The sequence below is a fragment of the Ostrea edulis genome, chromosome 3 (genome assembly GCF_947568905.1).
Source record: "Ostrea edulis chromosome 3, xbOstEdul1.1, whole genome shotgun sequence".
Lineage (NCBI taxonomy): Eukaryota > Metazoa > Mollusca > Bivalvia > Ostreida > Ostreidae > Ostrea > Ostrea edulis.
The window spans coordinates 88,552,831-88,568,025 of NC_079166.1; the positions used below are offsets into that span (position 1 = coordinate 88,552,831).

A 15,195-nucleotide genomic window follows, 5' to 3' on the forward strand; every position below is an offset into this window, starting at 1 on the left:
TTTTGTACATAATTACTTTAAAGTAGATTAATTACTTTACAAAGTTATGAACTTTTCCTTAATTACCTGCTTGAAAACATCTGCATGTAAAAGAAAACAGTGAGAATATTATCTAGAAAGTAAATATAGTGCGGTACATATATAAATCATCCGGAAAACCTTGGGCCTTTCACCCAAAGCACGGTGTATTCGGTGAAAGGCCCGAGGTGTTCCAGATAACGCATAAGCTATACATAGTCTGGTCCCCCTTCCCACAGTTCCTTTCGCGCACTCTCAATGTAGAGAGTGCGCGAACGGAATTGGGGGAAGGGGGACCAGACTAAAATTATACAGTGTTAGACGTCTATGAATAGCCCCACACGCGTCAGGGGAATCCTCACATGTTGTATTAACTCAGACGCAACTGTCTAGTTTTAAGGCTGAAAGAGTATATAACAACGAATTACTTAGAGGTATTTGATATTTTTATTTCTATCAATCTAATTAAAATCAGACTTCTTAGATCTGCGTTGTATACTCTGCGTAAGTAGATCTAACATAACCCGATTAGGGGTCATGTTCAGATGAACTTTATATCAGCCAATCAGCGCGTTGGCTTTGAAACCGTCGGTGTTTACAATTCAAGGAAAATGGCTGCGGTTGTTTGGTTTGAAAGAAAACACATCACAGTTAGATGTGACATCACAATGCACAGTTTACGTCGACTGGCGTTATATTCCTCACGTTAATTAAGTAAACTACTTTGAAAACTATTCAAATCGTACCCATCCCTATTCATACATAAATCACAATTCACAATTAATTTTATTTCGGTGTATTTTATATCGTACGTCTTGTTGTTTGTATCAACAGAATAGATTCGGCATGATTGCGAAAGTTTAGAATTCCTTGTGTGAGAACAACAATTTTATAGTTTGCACTGTGCAATAAACTTCGTAGGAAAGCGATTACTGCAACTTGTTTACGAATTGCCGGGAACCGCCTGAAGCCATCATTGTCCAGTCTTCACGAAAACTCAGTGGTCCGAAGACCGAGGCCAGTGAATTTTACGGTCGGGTCAGTGAAAATTAAAAATCAGGAAGTCCAACGGGCTTGTAGATTTTTTGTAAGTCATATTAGATATAATGTTGGATTTTAATATTCTAAACGTCTTCTTTGCTTAAATTTACCATCAAAATAAAAATAAATAAAAAATAGCACATAAAGTAACCATAGTTTCAGTAAATTAATAAATTGTACAATTTTACAATGCATTCCATAATGTATGTGATAAACATATGAAAATTTAGGGGGCCAGTAAATTTCACTGTGGGCCAGTAAATTCAGACAGTTCACTGGTCCGACTGGCCAGCAAGTTTTAAATGTTTTCGTGAAGACTGATTGTCTGTATGGTGCAATCTGACTGGCTGATAGTTCTCATGAATATTCCAAGCAAAAGGTCATGTGGACATGACCCCCAATGGGGTTATGTCAGATCCTATTATAGCGATTGTGAGCATATCCTAGGATCTGATTTTAATTAGATTATATTTCTATTAAACGTATGGCACTTTACTGTTGTAACAAAATACACAGCTTCACACAGATAAGACCACCGATGATCTGAAAGTTTGAACTGTATGGTCACGTGACTGTCGCTTGAAATGGCAGAGTGACGTGGTTGTTTGTAAACACCGATTTAGAATTAAATAATTTTGGTTAAAACAAGTGAAATAATGTATGACATGTCATACAGCCTCATAACTACATACGTGCGATGATTTATAGCGTTTTTACGAGATGGAAAAAAAAATGTAATTCGGACCATACAGCTTTAAGCAAGCACCTGTTGGTACATTCATCCGCAAAATCCACCGTTTTAAAATACATATTAAATAATGCATTGGTATGAGGTATTTATATGAAATGGTTGATTCTGAGGATGACTTCCTGTTCTTTCTGTAATTTCTGCTTCCCTTGTTCACAGTAAGCCTTTTACAACCCACAATATGGGATCAAAATTTCAAGTGAGCAATATGGTCCATGGGTAGTGATGGGACAGTTCTAGTTAATATTCCGTCTTAAAACAGTAGATTTGTCAAAATTATCTTCAAGATTATGCTTAAGAATTTTAACTTCCAGAAAATCTTACTGATTAGGTCTGTTTATATTTTCTGGTTATTTCAGCACTCATTGTTACAATGGTTTTTCAGCTTCCTGGGCCTCAAGAGATGGTAACACCCTGGGCCTCAAGAGATGGTGACACCCTGGGCCTCAAGAGATGGTGACACCCTGGGCCTCAAGAGATGGTGACACCCTGGGCCACAAGAGATGGTGACACCCTGGGCCTCAAGAGATGGTGACACCCTGGGCACAGGAACATTTCCTGTCTCTTTAGACCAAACTTTAAAACATTTCTTCACTTTACATGGCAGTACAACACAGGATGGATATAGGTAGACCTGTTTTCTGTTTTGATTTTTTTCACTTCATGCTGTCGAATATCATTTTATGTTCTGCCGTTTTGTGCATGTATAACGGTTTAAATTATTTTTGTAGGGAATATTACAGATCATTAAAACCCATTCCGTTTCAGTTTTGTTTTGTAACATTAAATAGCGGTCATACAAGATACATTGTATCAAGCTGATAATTTACTTCACCAGCGGAAAACAAATACATGTAACTAAAAATCAGGTTGTTAAATCTGTGAAAATTAGGTTACTGACAGAAATTTTACATGCCTCATGTCATCAGAAAAATAACACCCTACCTGGTATTGACTAAATTGTTTTTCACCCACAAACAAAACTACCCTCATAACCTAAACCATGTATTTTTCACATGTAAACAGCCCAAATGCACATCAGAAAATAATTTCAGTTACCAACATCAAATACTGTACAATAGTTTCTTTGTAAACAATTGATTATAATTACGCATTTAAAATTTATTCTTTTAAATTTTGACTAAGTTTATCAAATCGAACAGTAACCGTAGTGAATTCATAACGTGTAACCAATCCAAATGTTAAAAAAACCTGAAACAGATGCAGATAGAAAAAAAAGCATTCGGAGAAAGTGAATGAAATAAAATAATTGAGAATGTAATTAAATTGGAATGAATCTATAAAAAAAAAAAAAAAAAAAAAAACTTAGCAATTTCTATTTAGTTCCTATAATACTGATTTTTTTTATTGGTGACTGACAAATATTGAAAATGGGCTGCAAAAACTGTGACACTTCTAGGCCAACATCACTGGCAGAATTGTTTAAGTTTTGCAATTTTTGGTTTATGAATACTGAACTTTATGTCGGGTGTGAGAGGGATGGACAATTTTTGGTCTATGAATACTGAACTTTATGTTGGGGTGTGAGAGGGATGGACAACAACATCTGTAGATGACTAATTAATCTTTACAAATGAGTTGTGTGTTAAATATTTCTAATTTCAAGGTTTGGTCTTATTTTGATACATCTAGAATTAATGCACTGTATAGTTTTGTGTTCTTAAGGTATAATATAATCGTATGAGAAGCTGCATACATGTAATTTTTGGTAACTGGATCCTTATCCTGAAAATGAATTTTGCAGTGTGGCTGTTACTGGAGATGTCCGGCTGATTGACGAGGAGAATTTTCCTGAAAGTGATACATTGTAAGACTTGGGTAGCTCAAATGCTGTACAAAATGTCAGGTTTGTGAATGAAATTTGTGTGAAATGTTTTATTTTTATGCCCTGGCACTGAAAAGACTGGGGCATATAGTGTTGCCTTTTTCTTTCACTCTGTCATAATTCAGTTCCCATTCATTCTCTTCACTATTGAATGAAACTGCTTCAATAATTTATGACAGAGTTATGCCCCTTGAAGTCATAGTCAACTAAGAGAAGTGGCGGGTGTAGAATAGTCATGAACACAATTACACTCCTCCTAAATGGCTTATCAGATAACCTTGAATTTTTGTACAATACTTCATTATCATTTAATGATATTCACATTGTTCTGACCCAGGGATCTAATATTTTTTGATATTTACTATGGGTCAAAAAAGAGTATTTTATGGGTTATTAGGTCACTTGAATAAACCCAGGTGACCTATTGCAATTCGTTGACGTACGTCCGTGTTCGTTAACAATTTAACATTCTTAATTTCCTCTTGATAACTACATATACTATTCCAATTCTTTTTAAATTTGATATGAAGCATCTTTTGAACAAAGGGGACATGAATTGTAAATTTCAGGACTCCTACACCCCTGGGGCCCTAGGGGCAGGGCAAAAACTGCCCAAAATTGACCAATTTTCAAAAATCTTCTTCCCTAGAACCACACGTGTATAAAAAAAAAAAAGACTAAATGCATAGTGATGTAGAGCAAGAAGACCTCTAGCAAAATTGTAAATTTCATGATTCCCGGGGTAGGGGTTCTGATCCTAGGGTGGGGCCAAACTTAATATATATAGTGTTTATGTGTAAAACACTTAAATAACATCTTCTTAAGTGCTATTGATACTAAATTGAAACTAAATGAATATTTAGAAAGAGCAGTTAGTTATTTACTAAAATTGTAAATTTGATGATCCCAGGGGTAGGGGTTTTGGTATCAGGGTGGGACTAGAATGCCATGGTCAGTTATTAAATGTGTGAACAATATAAATTTTAACTTCTTGATAACTATCATTCTAATTCTTTTCAAATTTGGTATGAAGCATCTCTGGAACAAAGGGGGAAATAAATCATAAATTTAATAATAATAATAATGATTGGTTGTATATAGCACCTTTTCCAGTGTATGCTGCTCAAAGCACTTTACAATAATCAATGTACATTATTACCCCGGCAGACCTTATATCAATCTAGAACTTTCTCAGCCTCCTAGGAAGCATACAGTGCAAGCTGCCGTTACAGGCGCTAGAGCACTAACATTCTAACAATATCTTTCACTGTCTATAGCCAGGTACCCCTTTTACACTTGGGTGGAGTGAGGAAATTTATGTAAAGTGCCTTTCCCAAGGACACGACGTCAGCCCTGCCGCGGCCAGGACTCGAACCCACGACCTTTCGGTCGAGAGTCTGACGGCCTAACCACCCGGCCACTGACGCCATTTCAGGATTCCTGCACCCCCTGGCTTTAGGGGCAAGGCAAAAACTGCCCAAAATTTAGCATTTTTCAAAATTCTTCTTTCCTAGAACGACACATGTATAAGAAAAACTTAATGCTTAGGCCTTAGAGGTGTAGAGCAGGAAAGCCTCTACCAAAATTGTAAATTTTATGATCCCGGGGAAGGGTTCTGACCCCAGGGCAGGGCCAAATTTACTATATTATAGTGTTTAAGTGTTAAACACTTAAATAACATCTTCTTTGGTGCTGTTGATACTAAGTGGAAATTTAGGAAGAGCAGGTAGTCCGTTACCAAAATTGTAAATTTGATGATCCCAGGGGCTGGGGTTTTGGTATCAGGTGGGGGCCAAAATGGTCAGTTATTAAATGTTTGAACAATAGAAATTTTTAACTTCTTGATAACTACCGTACCAATTCTTTTCAAATTTGATATGAAGCATCTTTGTAACAAAAGGGACTAAATTATAAATTTCAGGATTGCTGGAGCCTTAGGGGCAGGGGAAAACCTACCCCAAATTTACCAATTTTTAAAAAATCTTCTTCTCAGTAGAACCGCACATGTTTAAGGAAAACTAAATGCATAATTATGTAGAGCAGGAAGGCCTCTACCAAAATTGTAAATTTCACGATCCCTGGGGTAGGTGTTCTGACCCCAGGGTTAGGCCAAACTTAGTATCTAGTGTTTATGTGTAAGTTTGCTGATACTGTATACAACCTAAATGCATACTTAGGAATAGCAGAAAAAGATGTACAAAAAAATGGTGAATTTCACAATCCAGGGTTTTGACTCTAGAATGGTTCCAAATTAGGTATATATCTTTTAATGTTTTAATGTTGATACATCTATGATATTATGTAAAGCATTTCATCAGTGTAAGCACTTTTGAGGGCATTGAAGTTGTAAGAACACATCTTGTTTTATACTGTTGCTGAACATTATAATTTAGCTTATTCTATAGAATGGTTAGAGCATCATGCTCAAAATCACACGGCCTCTCACCTCTGTCGGCGCGGGTTCGAATCCCGCTCGCGCCGGTAAGTGAGAAAGTTTCCCAGTTTACTTTCGGAAGGTTGCTGGTATCTTCCCAGATACATTGTATCTAGGTTCTCTCTTCCACCAATAAAAAGTGGGCGACACCAGATAACTGACAAATTGTTGAGTGTGGCGGAAACATTAATCAATCAATCAATCATAGCCCTTGGGAGTAGTGATACTTAACTTTTTCACTAGTATCCATGTGACCGATACGGCCTGTGGGCCTCTTGTTAAAAAGATGACAACATAAACGTTTTCTTTGGTTGTTGATTGTGATTTAAGTAGAGTAGAAATTGATACAGTTCTTCTACTCTAAACCATTAATAGCATGAAGTCACATGAAAGCGGACCTCGAAGAACTTTTAAAATGTGAAAAAATGCAAATAACAAAGACAAGAGTGAATGATGTATATCAGTGATTTATTTACCAAGTTTAGACAATTGCGGATTCGCTACCGTGAACAATGAGTTCTATTCATTTGTCAAGGTCATGTATCAAGTTATCTACATTACCAAGCTATGAACACAGAGTCATATATCTAGTTATTTATATTATCAAGCTATGAACACAGGTTCGTGTATCTAGTTATTTATATTACCAAGCTATGAACACAGGTTCGTGTATCTAGTTATTTATATTACCAAGCTATGAACACAAGATCATGTATCTAGATATCTATATTACCAAGCTATGAACACAATGTCATGTACCTAGTTACCTATATATTACCAAGCTATAAATAGATTCAACATAGTGCTCTAATTGATTAACTTTCTGTGTTGACATTTTATTGATACATCCTAGATATTCTTGTAGAAATTGACTGAAGAATTTGACATGAAGTGATTGGTTGTTCAGAACTTTCCAAGTTCTCCCAGATCCAGGGAAACACAAAGTCAGTCAGCTGGACTTCAGCCTGCAGCAGAAGAATGTCCTGACCATTTGACCGAGCACCAGCATTGATGGGGTGGCAGTGTGAGTCATTTATTTTGTTTTGATAAATGACTGGTTAGTCTTACTGTGTGTCCCACAAATTTTCTACATTACAGGAAATACAATGGATCAGAATGGAATTTGAACCCATGGTCCCCGAATCTCTAATCAGGTGCTCTACCAACTGAACAATCTGGAATTCATCTCAACCAAATTTAATTACTACATGTACATTTTTCAAAAGAATTTGTTAATCAGAAATAAAAGTAAAGTTTTTAAATTCAAAATTGAAACGTTCTTCCTATAAATATAAGTGCAGCTTATAAGTACAGAATTACTAGTACATGTTGTAGTAGTATAGACTATATGTACTGTGGATGTCGGTCTGGATGTAGTATAGACTATATGTACTGTGGATGTCGGTCTGGATGTAGTATAGACTATATGTACTGTGGATGTCGGTCTGGATGTAGTATAGGCTATATGTACTGTGGATGTCGGTCTGGATGTAGTATAGACTATATGTACTGTGGATGTCGGTCTGGATGTAGTATAGACTATATGTACTGTGGATGTCGGTCTGGATGTAGTATAGACTATATGTACTGTGGATGTCGGTCTGGATGTAGTATAGGCTATATGTACTGTGGATGTCGGTCTGGATGTAGTATAGACTATATGTACTGTGGATGTCGGTCTGGATGGCTCAGTGGTTAGAGCACCTGACTAGTAATACAGGGTCCTGGGTTTGATTCCTGGTGTAGCCATAAATTTAGTCCTTCCTATTACATTTAATAGGATAAAATTTAGAAATTCATTTCAAAATTAAGGATTATCTCCCTCATGCATATAGCTCTTATTCTTGGACAATTTGGCTCCAGTTTTAGCTCTTACAAGTTTATTGTGATTTCAAATTTCCGAAATTTTGGCTTGAACATCACTGAACAGACATTATTTGTCAAAATGCGCATCTGGTGCATCAAAATTTATACCATATAAGTTTTACTTTTACCTATACAATCTCATTTTGTCCTTCCTATTACATTTACCTATACAGTAAAACTTATACGGTATCAATTTTGATGCTCCAGATGTGCATTTCCACAAATAATGTCTCTTCAGTGATGCTCAACCGAAATGTTTGAAATCCGAAATAACAATGAATTTTTAAAGCTATTTTAAGGAAAAACTGTGTACTAAAAAAGTGGAGTCAAATTCGTCTGAGGATAAGAACTATGCGTGAGGGAGATAATCCTTAATTTTGAAATGAATTTCTAAATTTTGTAACAGTAATTAAATATACATCTGTAAATTCTCATTTTGTCCTTCCTGTAACATTTACCTAAACAGTTGCATCTCATTTTGTCCTTCCTATAACATTTACCTATACAATCTCATTTTGTCCTTCCTATAACATTTACCTATACAGTCAATTCTCACTTTGTCCTTCCTATTACATTTACCTATACAGTTGAATCTCATTTTGTCCTTCCTATTACATTTACCTATACAGTCAATTCTCACTTTGTCCTTCCTATTACATTTACCTATACAGTTGAATCTCATTTTGTCCTTTCTATTACATTTACCTATACAATCCAATCTCATTTTGTCATTCCTATTACATTTACCTATACAGTCAATTCTCATTTTGTCCTTCCTATTACATTTACCTATACAGTCAATTCTCACTTTGTCCTTCCTATTACATTTACCTATACAGTTGAATCTCATTTTGTCCTTTCTATTACATTTACCTATACAATCCAATCTCATTTTGTCATTCCTATTACATTTACCTATACAGTCAATTCTCATTTTGTCATTCCTATTACATTTACCTAAACAGTTAATTCTCATTTTGTCCTTCCTATTACATTTACCTATACAATCTCATTTTGTCCTTCCTATTACATTGACCTATACAGTCAAATCTCATTTTGTCCTTCCTATTACATTTACCTATAGTCAATTCTCATTTTGTCATTCCTATTACATTTACCTAAACAGTCCAATCTCATTTTGTCCTTCCTATAACATTTACCTATACAATCTCATTTTGTCCTTCCTATAACATTTACCTATACAATATCATTTTGTCTTTCCTATTACATTTACCTATACAGTCAAATCTCATTTTGTCCTTCCTATTACATTTACCTATAGTCAATTCTCATTTTGTCATTCCTATTACATTTACCTAAACGGTCCAATCTCATTTTGTCCTTCCTATAACATTTACCTATACAATATCATTTTGTCCTTCCTATAACATTTACCTATACAGTCAATTCTCATTTTGTCCTTCCTATTACATTTACCTATACAGTCAATTCTCATTTTGTCCTTCCTATTACATTTACCTGTACAGTCGAATATCAGTTTGTCCTTCCTATTACATATACCTATAGTCAATTCTCATTTTGTCATTCCTATTACATTTACCTATACAGTCAATTCTCATTTTGTCCTTCCTATTACATTTACCTATACAGTCCAATCTCATTTTGTCCTTCCTATTACATTTACCTATACAATCTCATTTTGTCCTTCCTATTACATTTACCTATACAATCTCATTTTGTCCTTCCTATTACATTTACCTATACAATCTCATTTTGTCCTTCCTATTGCATTTACCTATACAGTCTCAGTTTATCCTTCCTATCACATTTACCTATACAGTCTCACTTTGTCCTTCCTATTACATTTACCAATACAATTTCATTTTGTCCTTCCTATTACATTTACATGTACAATATCATTTTGTCCTTCCTATTACATTTACCTATACCTTCAAATCTCATTTTGTTCTTCCTATTACATATACCTTTACAATCTCATTTTGTCCTTCCTATAACATTTACCTATACAATCGAATGTCATTTTGTCCTTCCTATTACATTTACCTATACAGTCGAATCTCAGTATCTTGAACTAGATATCAGGTTTGAGATATTGAGGTAAAACTACGGAAAGAAAATGTAGCTGGGACTTCTAACTCACTTGAACATATCCACCGTATTCAAAATATCGGTGTTTGAGATACCAAGGTTTAACTGTATATGAACATGTAAATATACTCCACTGTAAATGGACTTTTTAGCTCACCTGAGCTGAAAGCTCAAGTGAACTTTTCTGATCCCCTCTTGTCCGCCTGTCTGTCTTTCAACTTTTTACATTTTCAACTTCTTCTGTAGAACCACTGGGCCAATTTCATCCAAACTTGGCAAAAACTATCCTTGGGTTTCAAGTACATTGAAATGAAGGGCCTTTTCAGAGGGGATATCATCACAAAAATGTAATAATAGGGAGGTGTCATTTAAAAATCTTCTCAAGAACCATTGGGCCAGAATAGCTGACATTTACATGAAAGCTTTCTGACATTATGGAAATTCAAGTTTGTAAAAATCATGGACCCCCGAGGGTAGGATGGGGCCACAATAGGGTATCAAAGTTTACATACAAATATTTAGTGGTTCTCAACAAGAACCACTGAGCCAGAAAAGTATAAATTTACATGAAAGGTTCCTGACATATAGCAGATTCAAGTTCGTTAAAATCATGCCCCTAGGGGAAGGATGAGACCTCAATAGGTGATCAAAGTTATACATACAAATACGGTATATGGAGAAAATCTTCTCAAGAACAATTAGGCCAGAGAAGTTTACATTTACACAAAAGCTTCCTGACATAGTGCAGATTCAAGTTTGTAAAAATCATGGACCCCGGGAGTAGGTTGGGGCCACAATAGGGACCAATATTTTACATGCAAAAATATAGGGGAAATCTTTATATATGGACCAAGATGACTCAGGTGAGCAATGTAGCCCATGGACCTTGTTCAAATACAGACAATTCTTGACAATACAGTTTGACATGAATACACTTTGTCTGTGTTGATTTTGCAGGACTGTGGAGTGTTGTGACCTTGTTGATAGTAAACAGAAGACTGTGACCTTGAATCTGAAGATCTGTGATGAAGGATGCTTGGGGTCACTCTCTGTTACAGTACTATAAATCTAAGTAAGTACTCAGTAATAATGTAAGATTGTAACTCTAAATAGTGTTTATATATACACAGTTATATAATACAGATAATGAATACAATAATTCACAAAATAATGTACTATTAGCTGTTCATCACACAAAAACAAGTAATGGTACATGTAAGTACTCACTAGTGGATGTACTATAATTCAGGGATATAGAATTCAATTCAATTAATTACATGTAAGTACTCACTAGTGGATGTACTATAATTCATGGCTACACACTAAATAGAATTTCTTAGTACATCACAATAATTGATTTACTTTCATTGAATTAATTGATTATATAAACATGTGTTCAAAAGATTTTGTATAGATAGATGAATAAATACTAACACAGTCAATTTAGTAATTGGGCCAAAATAATTACTGACAAGGAGAAATTCCTAAGTACTTCACAATAACTAATTTTAATGCATTCATTAAATTGTAGTCCATGACTCACATGTGTTTAAAAGATTGTATGGAGATAAATAACTAGTAATACAGTCAAATTAGTAATTAGTATACTAAGATTAACAGTGTCTCATTAATTATAATACAGATATTGTAAGGTATAATTACTAAACAGCAGTGAGAGACTAGTGTTCTATCCTTACACACACAAACACAAGAACACAACTACTGTGTCAATAGATAAGTACATGTAATTAGTATACTAAGATTAACAGTGTCTCATTAATTATAATAATACAGATATTGTAAGATATAATTACTAAACAGCAGTGAGAGACTAGTGTTCTATCCTTACACACACAAACACAAGAACATGTTAATTACACATCTCAAACTCAGGGCTGTAATTAACAAGGAACTGTAATTAACACAGAACTGTAATTAACACAGAACTGTAATTAACATGGCACTGTAATTAACACAAGGCTGTAAATTGCACTGTGTTTAGAAATGTAATTAACACTGTGTAGAGCTGTAATTAACACCGTGCTGAGATCTGTAATTAACACTGTGTTTATAGATATTGAATTTTCTTCACTTTATCATCTCCATCAGCCACAAAGAGGTTGTCTCTGATGTCCACACATAAACCGTATGGATACTCTAAACCACAGTGAATGTAGCGGAGGAACTGTCCGTCCTGATCTAGGATGTGGATACGGTCATTGTAACCGTCTGCTGTCAGGATGTGACTCTGACTGTCTGTAGTGATGCCGACTGGATTAAATGATTGCTCGGTATTAGAGGGATGACCAGTGTATCTAAATCGGAGTTTTCCTGACTGATTGACCACCACTACTGCTCTAGTGAACCAGTCAGCCACACAGATATCCAGGTTCCTGTTCTCACTGAGGTATTTTTCGCTATAACCAGATGAGTAGAGAGGACGACCCTGATCATCAAACTGAATGCTTTGTTTCTCTGTGGAGCCGGAGTAACGCACGACTTTGGATTGTTCTCCATCATCACTGACCATGGTAACCAGGAGATGGTTAGAGGCGGTACAGCAGACATAGCGAGGTCTCCACCCCTGTAGTGTGATCACGGTCTGTATCTGTTTATTCCTAACTAAGTTTATAGTTCTAGTGATATAGTCAGTATAAACAAGATCTCCGTCCCGTGTCACTGCTATGTCCTGTGGATCGTTCCCTGACTTGGTTTGTATTGATGTCAGTAGTTTACCCCGGAGGTTGAGGAGCTTCATGGTTTTGCTATCCCCGCGTGTCCAGACTTGATCTTCACTCAGACAGCTAACACTGTATAGTAGTCTATACCCAGTGTCTATGGTGGCGGTGAGGCGCGGTTCATCAAGTAATGGTTTGACTGGAGGAGACGATACAGCTTCTGCTGACTTCATTGTGTCGCCATGTTCTGTGTTAATGGATAATGGCGACAGAGAACCGAACATTTCATTGAGCTGATCTTTGTTTATTTTCTGAGGAGAGAAACTCGGTAATGTGACTCGGACTTTAGTCGGTAATGTTCTAAATTCGGAATTCCTAGATTTGTAAGATGAGGTTAAGGAGACGTCATTGGAGTCCAGTATTTTCTTCAGGTCCTGAATGATCTGTCCGAGTTCTGTAATTCGGTTTGTAATTTCATCTGTATTTTTATTGAGAGCGGCCAGGTGTTTGTTTTTCATCTCCACAATGTCGGATTTCCTTTTGTTGACAATGGCGGTAATCTCCCGGTGTAAGATTTCTCCTTGTTGATCGGCGACTGTTGTCAGTTTTCCGTATTTCGTTTCTAACTCGGCTTTCTCAGTTTGGACATCGGACGCCATTTCTTCATATCGCGGGTAAATTCTGGTCTCGAGTTCTTCTAAATCTTTTTGTAAACTTTCTGTTTTAGATCCGAGTTTTTCCAGAACATCTGATATTTTGTGGCCTCTGTGTTTATCTGAGGAGATGCAGGTAGAACAGACAGGAATGTCACATTTCTCACAGAACAGTTCACAATGTTTGTCGGCGTGTTTCGGACATTTTGGGTAGTTAGGGGTAGACTTGATGTGTTTTATAAAGGGCACGACATTGTGATCTTTAGAGGAATCGGAGAGATGTTTACCGACACAGATAACACAGAGATTTATATGACAAAGTTTACAGTGACTCTGTAGGGGGGCAGTTTTACAGAGGTCACACAGTAGGACGTCCTGGGCACTGCGCCGGGGATGCATTTCTGATGTCGGGATCACACAAGCTGTTTACTGTCAATAAAGAGATGAATCTTGATTAAAGATTTTGTTAGGTCAAAACAGTTGAAAAGCTAGGTATAAAAACTACGGACATTCATTTTAATATTTTAAATTGGACTGATATGTATTTGGCAACTATATACGACACCCCTCTCCCCCTTCTCAGAATAGTATGAAATTATAATTTAAGTGAAGAGATCTATCTCATTGATCACTTGAATATCGATATTAATGACACGGTAATGCCAGAAGGTGTATATAAAATTTTGTCTCACCTGTAAATCCAACATGGCCTCCCTGTTCTTTCGACCTCCAGTCTAGTCCTGTGCGGGTTGTATACACTATCTGCGTGATATCTCGTGTTTAAATAGCTTTAAAGTTTGTTTGACCTAGTTCATGTCGGTGACGTCAGATGATAGGGTCTATACTTGTTTTCTTTCAAAGAAGAAAATTAAATTACAAACACACACGAGCACACGCGCACTCACACAGACCTTCATTATCGTGCCAACGCATTTGTGATCGCAGCGCGCTGACTCGCTATAAGTTCTCAGTGCCACCATTTTTGTTTAAATGCGATGCAACTCGGATTAATCGTGATTTGTACAAGAAATTCGTTTTGTTGCGTATTTGTTTGTGCTTGTCAATGGCTTGTCTTTTACAAATGTAACTCGGGTTAAGCCGTTGAGTTGATTGCGTTACGCGCCCCCTGGTGAGAGAATGGTATGAAATGCGTTATATACATTTGTGTTTTAGTAATACTTCACTTTTTTCTGTTGTAGGTTGAGTTGAGTGGAATAATGAACCTCCAGATATCTATGTACATGCACACGTGTATGATTAAACTTTTGTTGCACTTGTCCTATATCACGTGTTCGGGTTTTATTTTATGAATATTTTGGGGGTTTTTTTAACTAGTGAATTGGAACACAAATCAAGAAAAGCTTGTATGAATCCATTTAATGAGGAAAGTGATGTGTTATTTGTTATATGGAGGTTTATATATAATGAGAAAAACCAACAATCCTCTGAAACGACAATGCTACATGCTTAATTGTTCCATTAAACTCAAATTCAAAACTTGCTTGACGCCGATATTTTGTTTTGACCACGTTTAAAGAGGATGAGTGCAATGCACGTCATATACAACTAAGGCTGACTGGAGATGTCGGAGAGTTGAATTGAACAAGAACTGAACTTGATATTCTATCTCAATGCGTTCGTCTGAATATAAAGCAATTACATGTAAATTATAAGTGTCACATGACAAATAACTCATTTGTTAGAAATGTTACTCGCGATAAGCTTTAATTCTAACTATGTAAACATGCGCATCATATTAATGTAGCATAAATAGTTATCCTACTGGACTTTTGCGAGAAGTGCTGACTTGTACAGTCAAAGGAGGACTTGTACATTTAAAC

The 15,195-nt window shown here is 36.0% G+C and overlaps 1 protein-coding gene and 1 long non-coding RNA gene across 2 annotated transcripts; one reads left to right on the top strand and one right to left on the bottom strand.

The window, feature by feature from the left end:
- The first annotated feature begins 2,042 nt into the window (after positions 1–2,042).
- Positions 2,043–14,639, top strand: LOC125673742 (uncharacterized). Its single transcript, XR_008801395.1, has 6 exons — positions 2,043–2,435; positions 3,573–3,674; positions 6,953–7,111; positions 10,981–11,095; positions 12,133–12,623; positions 14,554–14,639. It is a non-coding gene; the product is annotated as an uncharacterized LOC125673742 (long non-coding RNA).
- LOC125673691 (E3 ubiquitin-protein ligase Midline-1-like) lies at positions 11,127–14,173 on the bottom strand. The gene is made up of 2 exons (XM_048910380.2): positions 14,047–14,173; positions 11,127–13,783 (listed from the first exon to the last, which is right to left on the bottom strand). Exon 2 carries the CDS (start codon positions 13,751–13,753, stop codon positions 12,092–12,094), a length of 1,662 nt encoding a protein of 553 aa, XP_048766337.2. The 5' UTR covers positions 13,754–13,783; positions 14,047–14,173; the 3' UTR covers positions 11,127–12,091.
- Positions 14,640–15,195: the final 556 nt, after the last annotated feature.

Bases quoted from the DNA above. Each gene is read 5' to 3' on its own strand.
- LOC125673691 (XM_048910380.2), bottom strand. From the start codon at position 13,753: ATGCATCCCCGGCGCAGTGCCCAGGACGTCCTACTGTGTGACCTCTGT.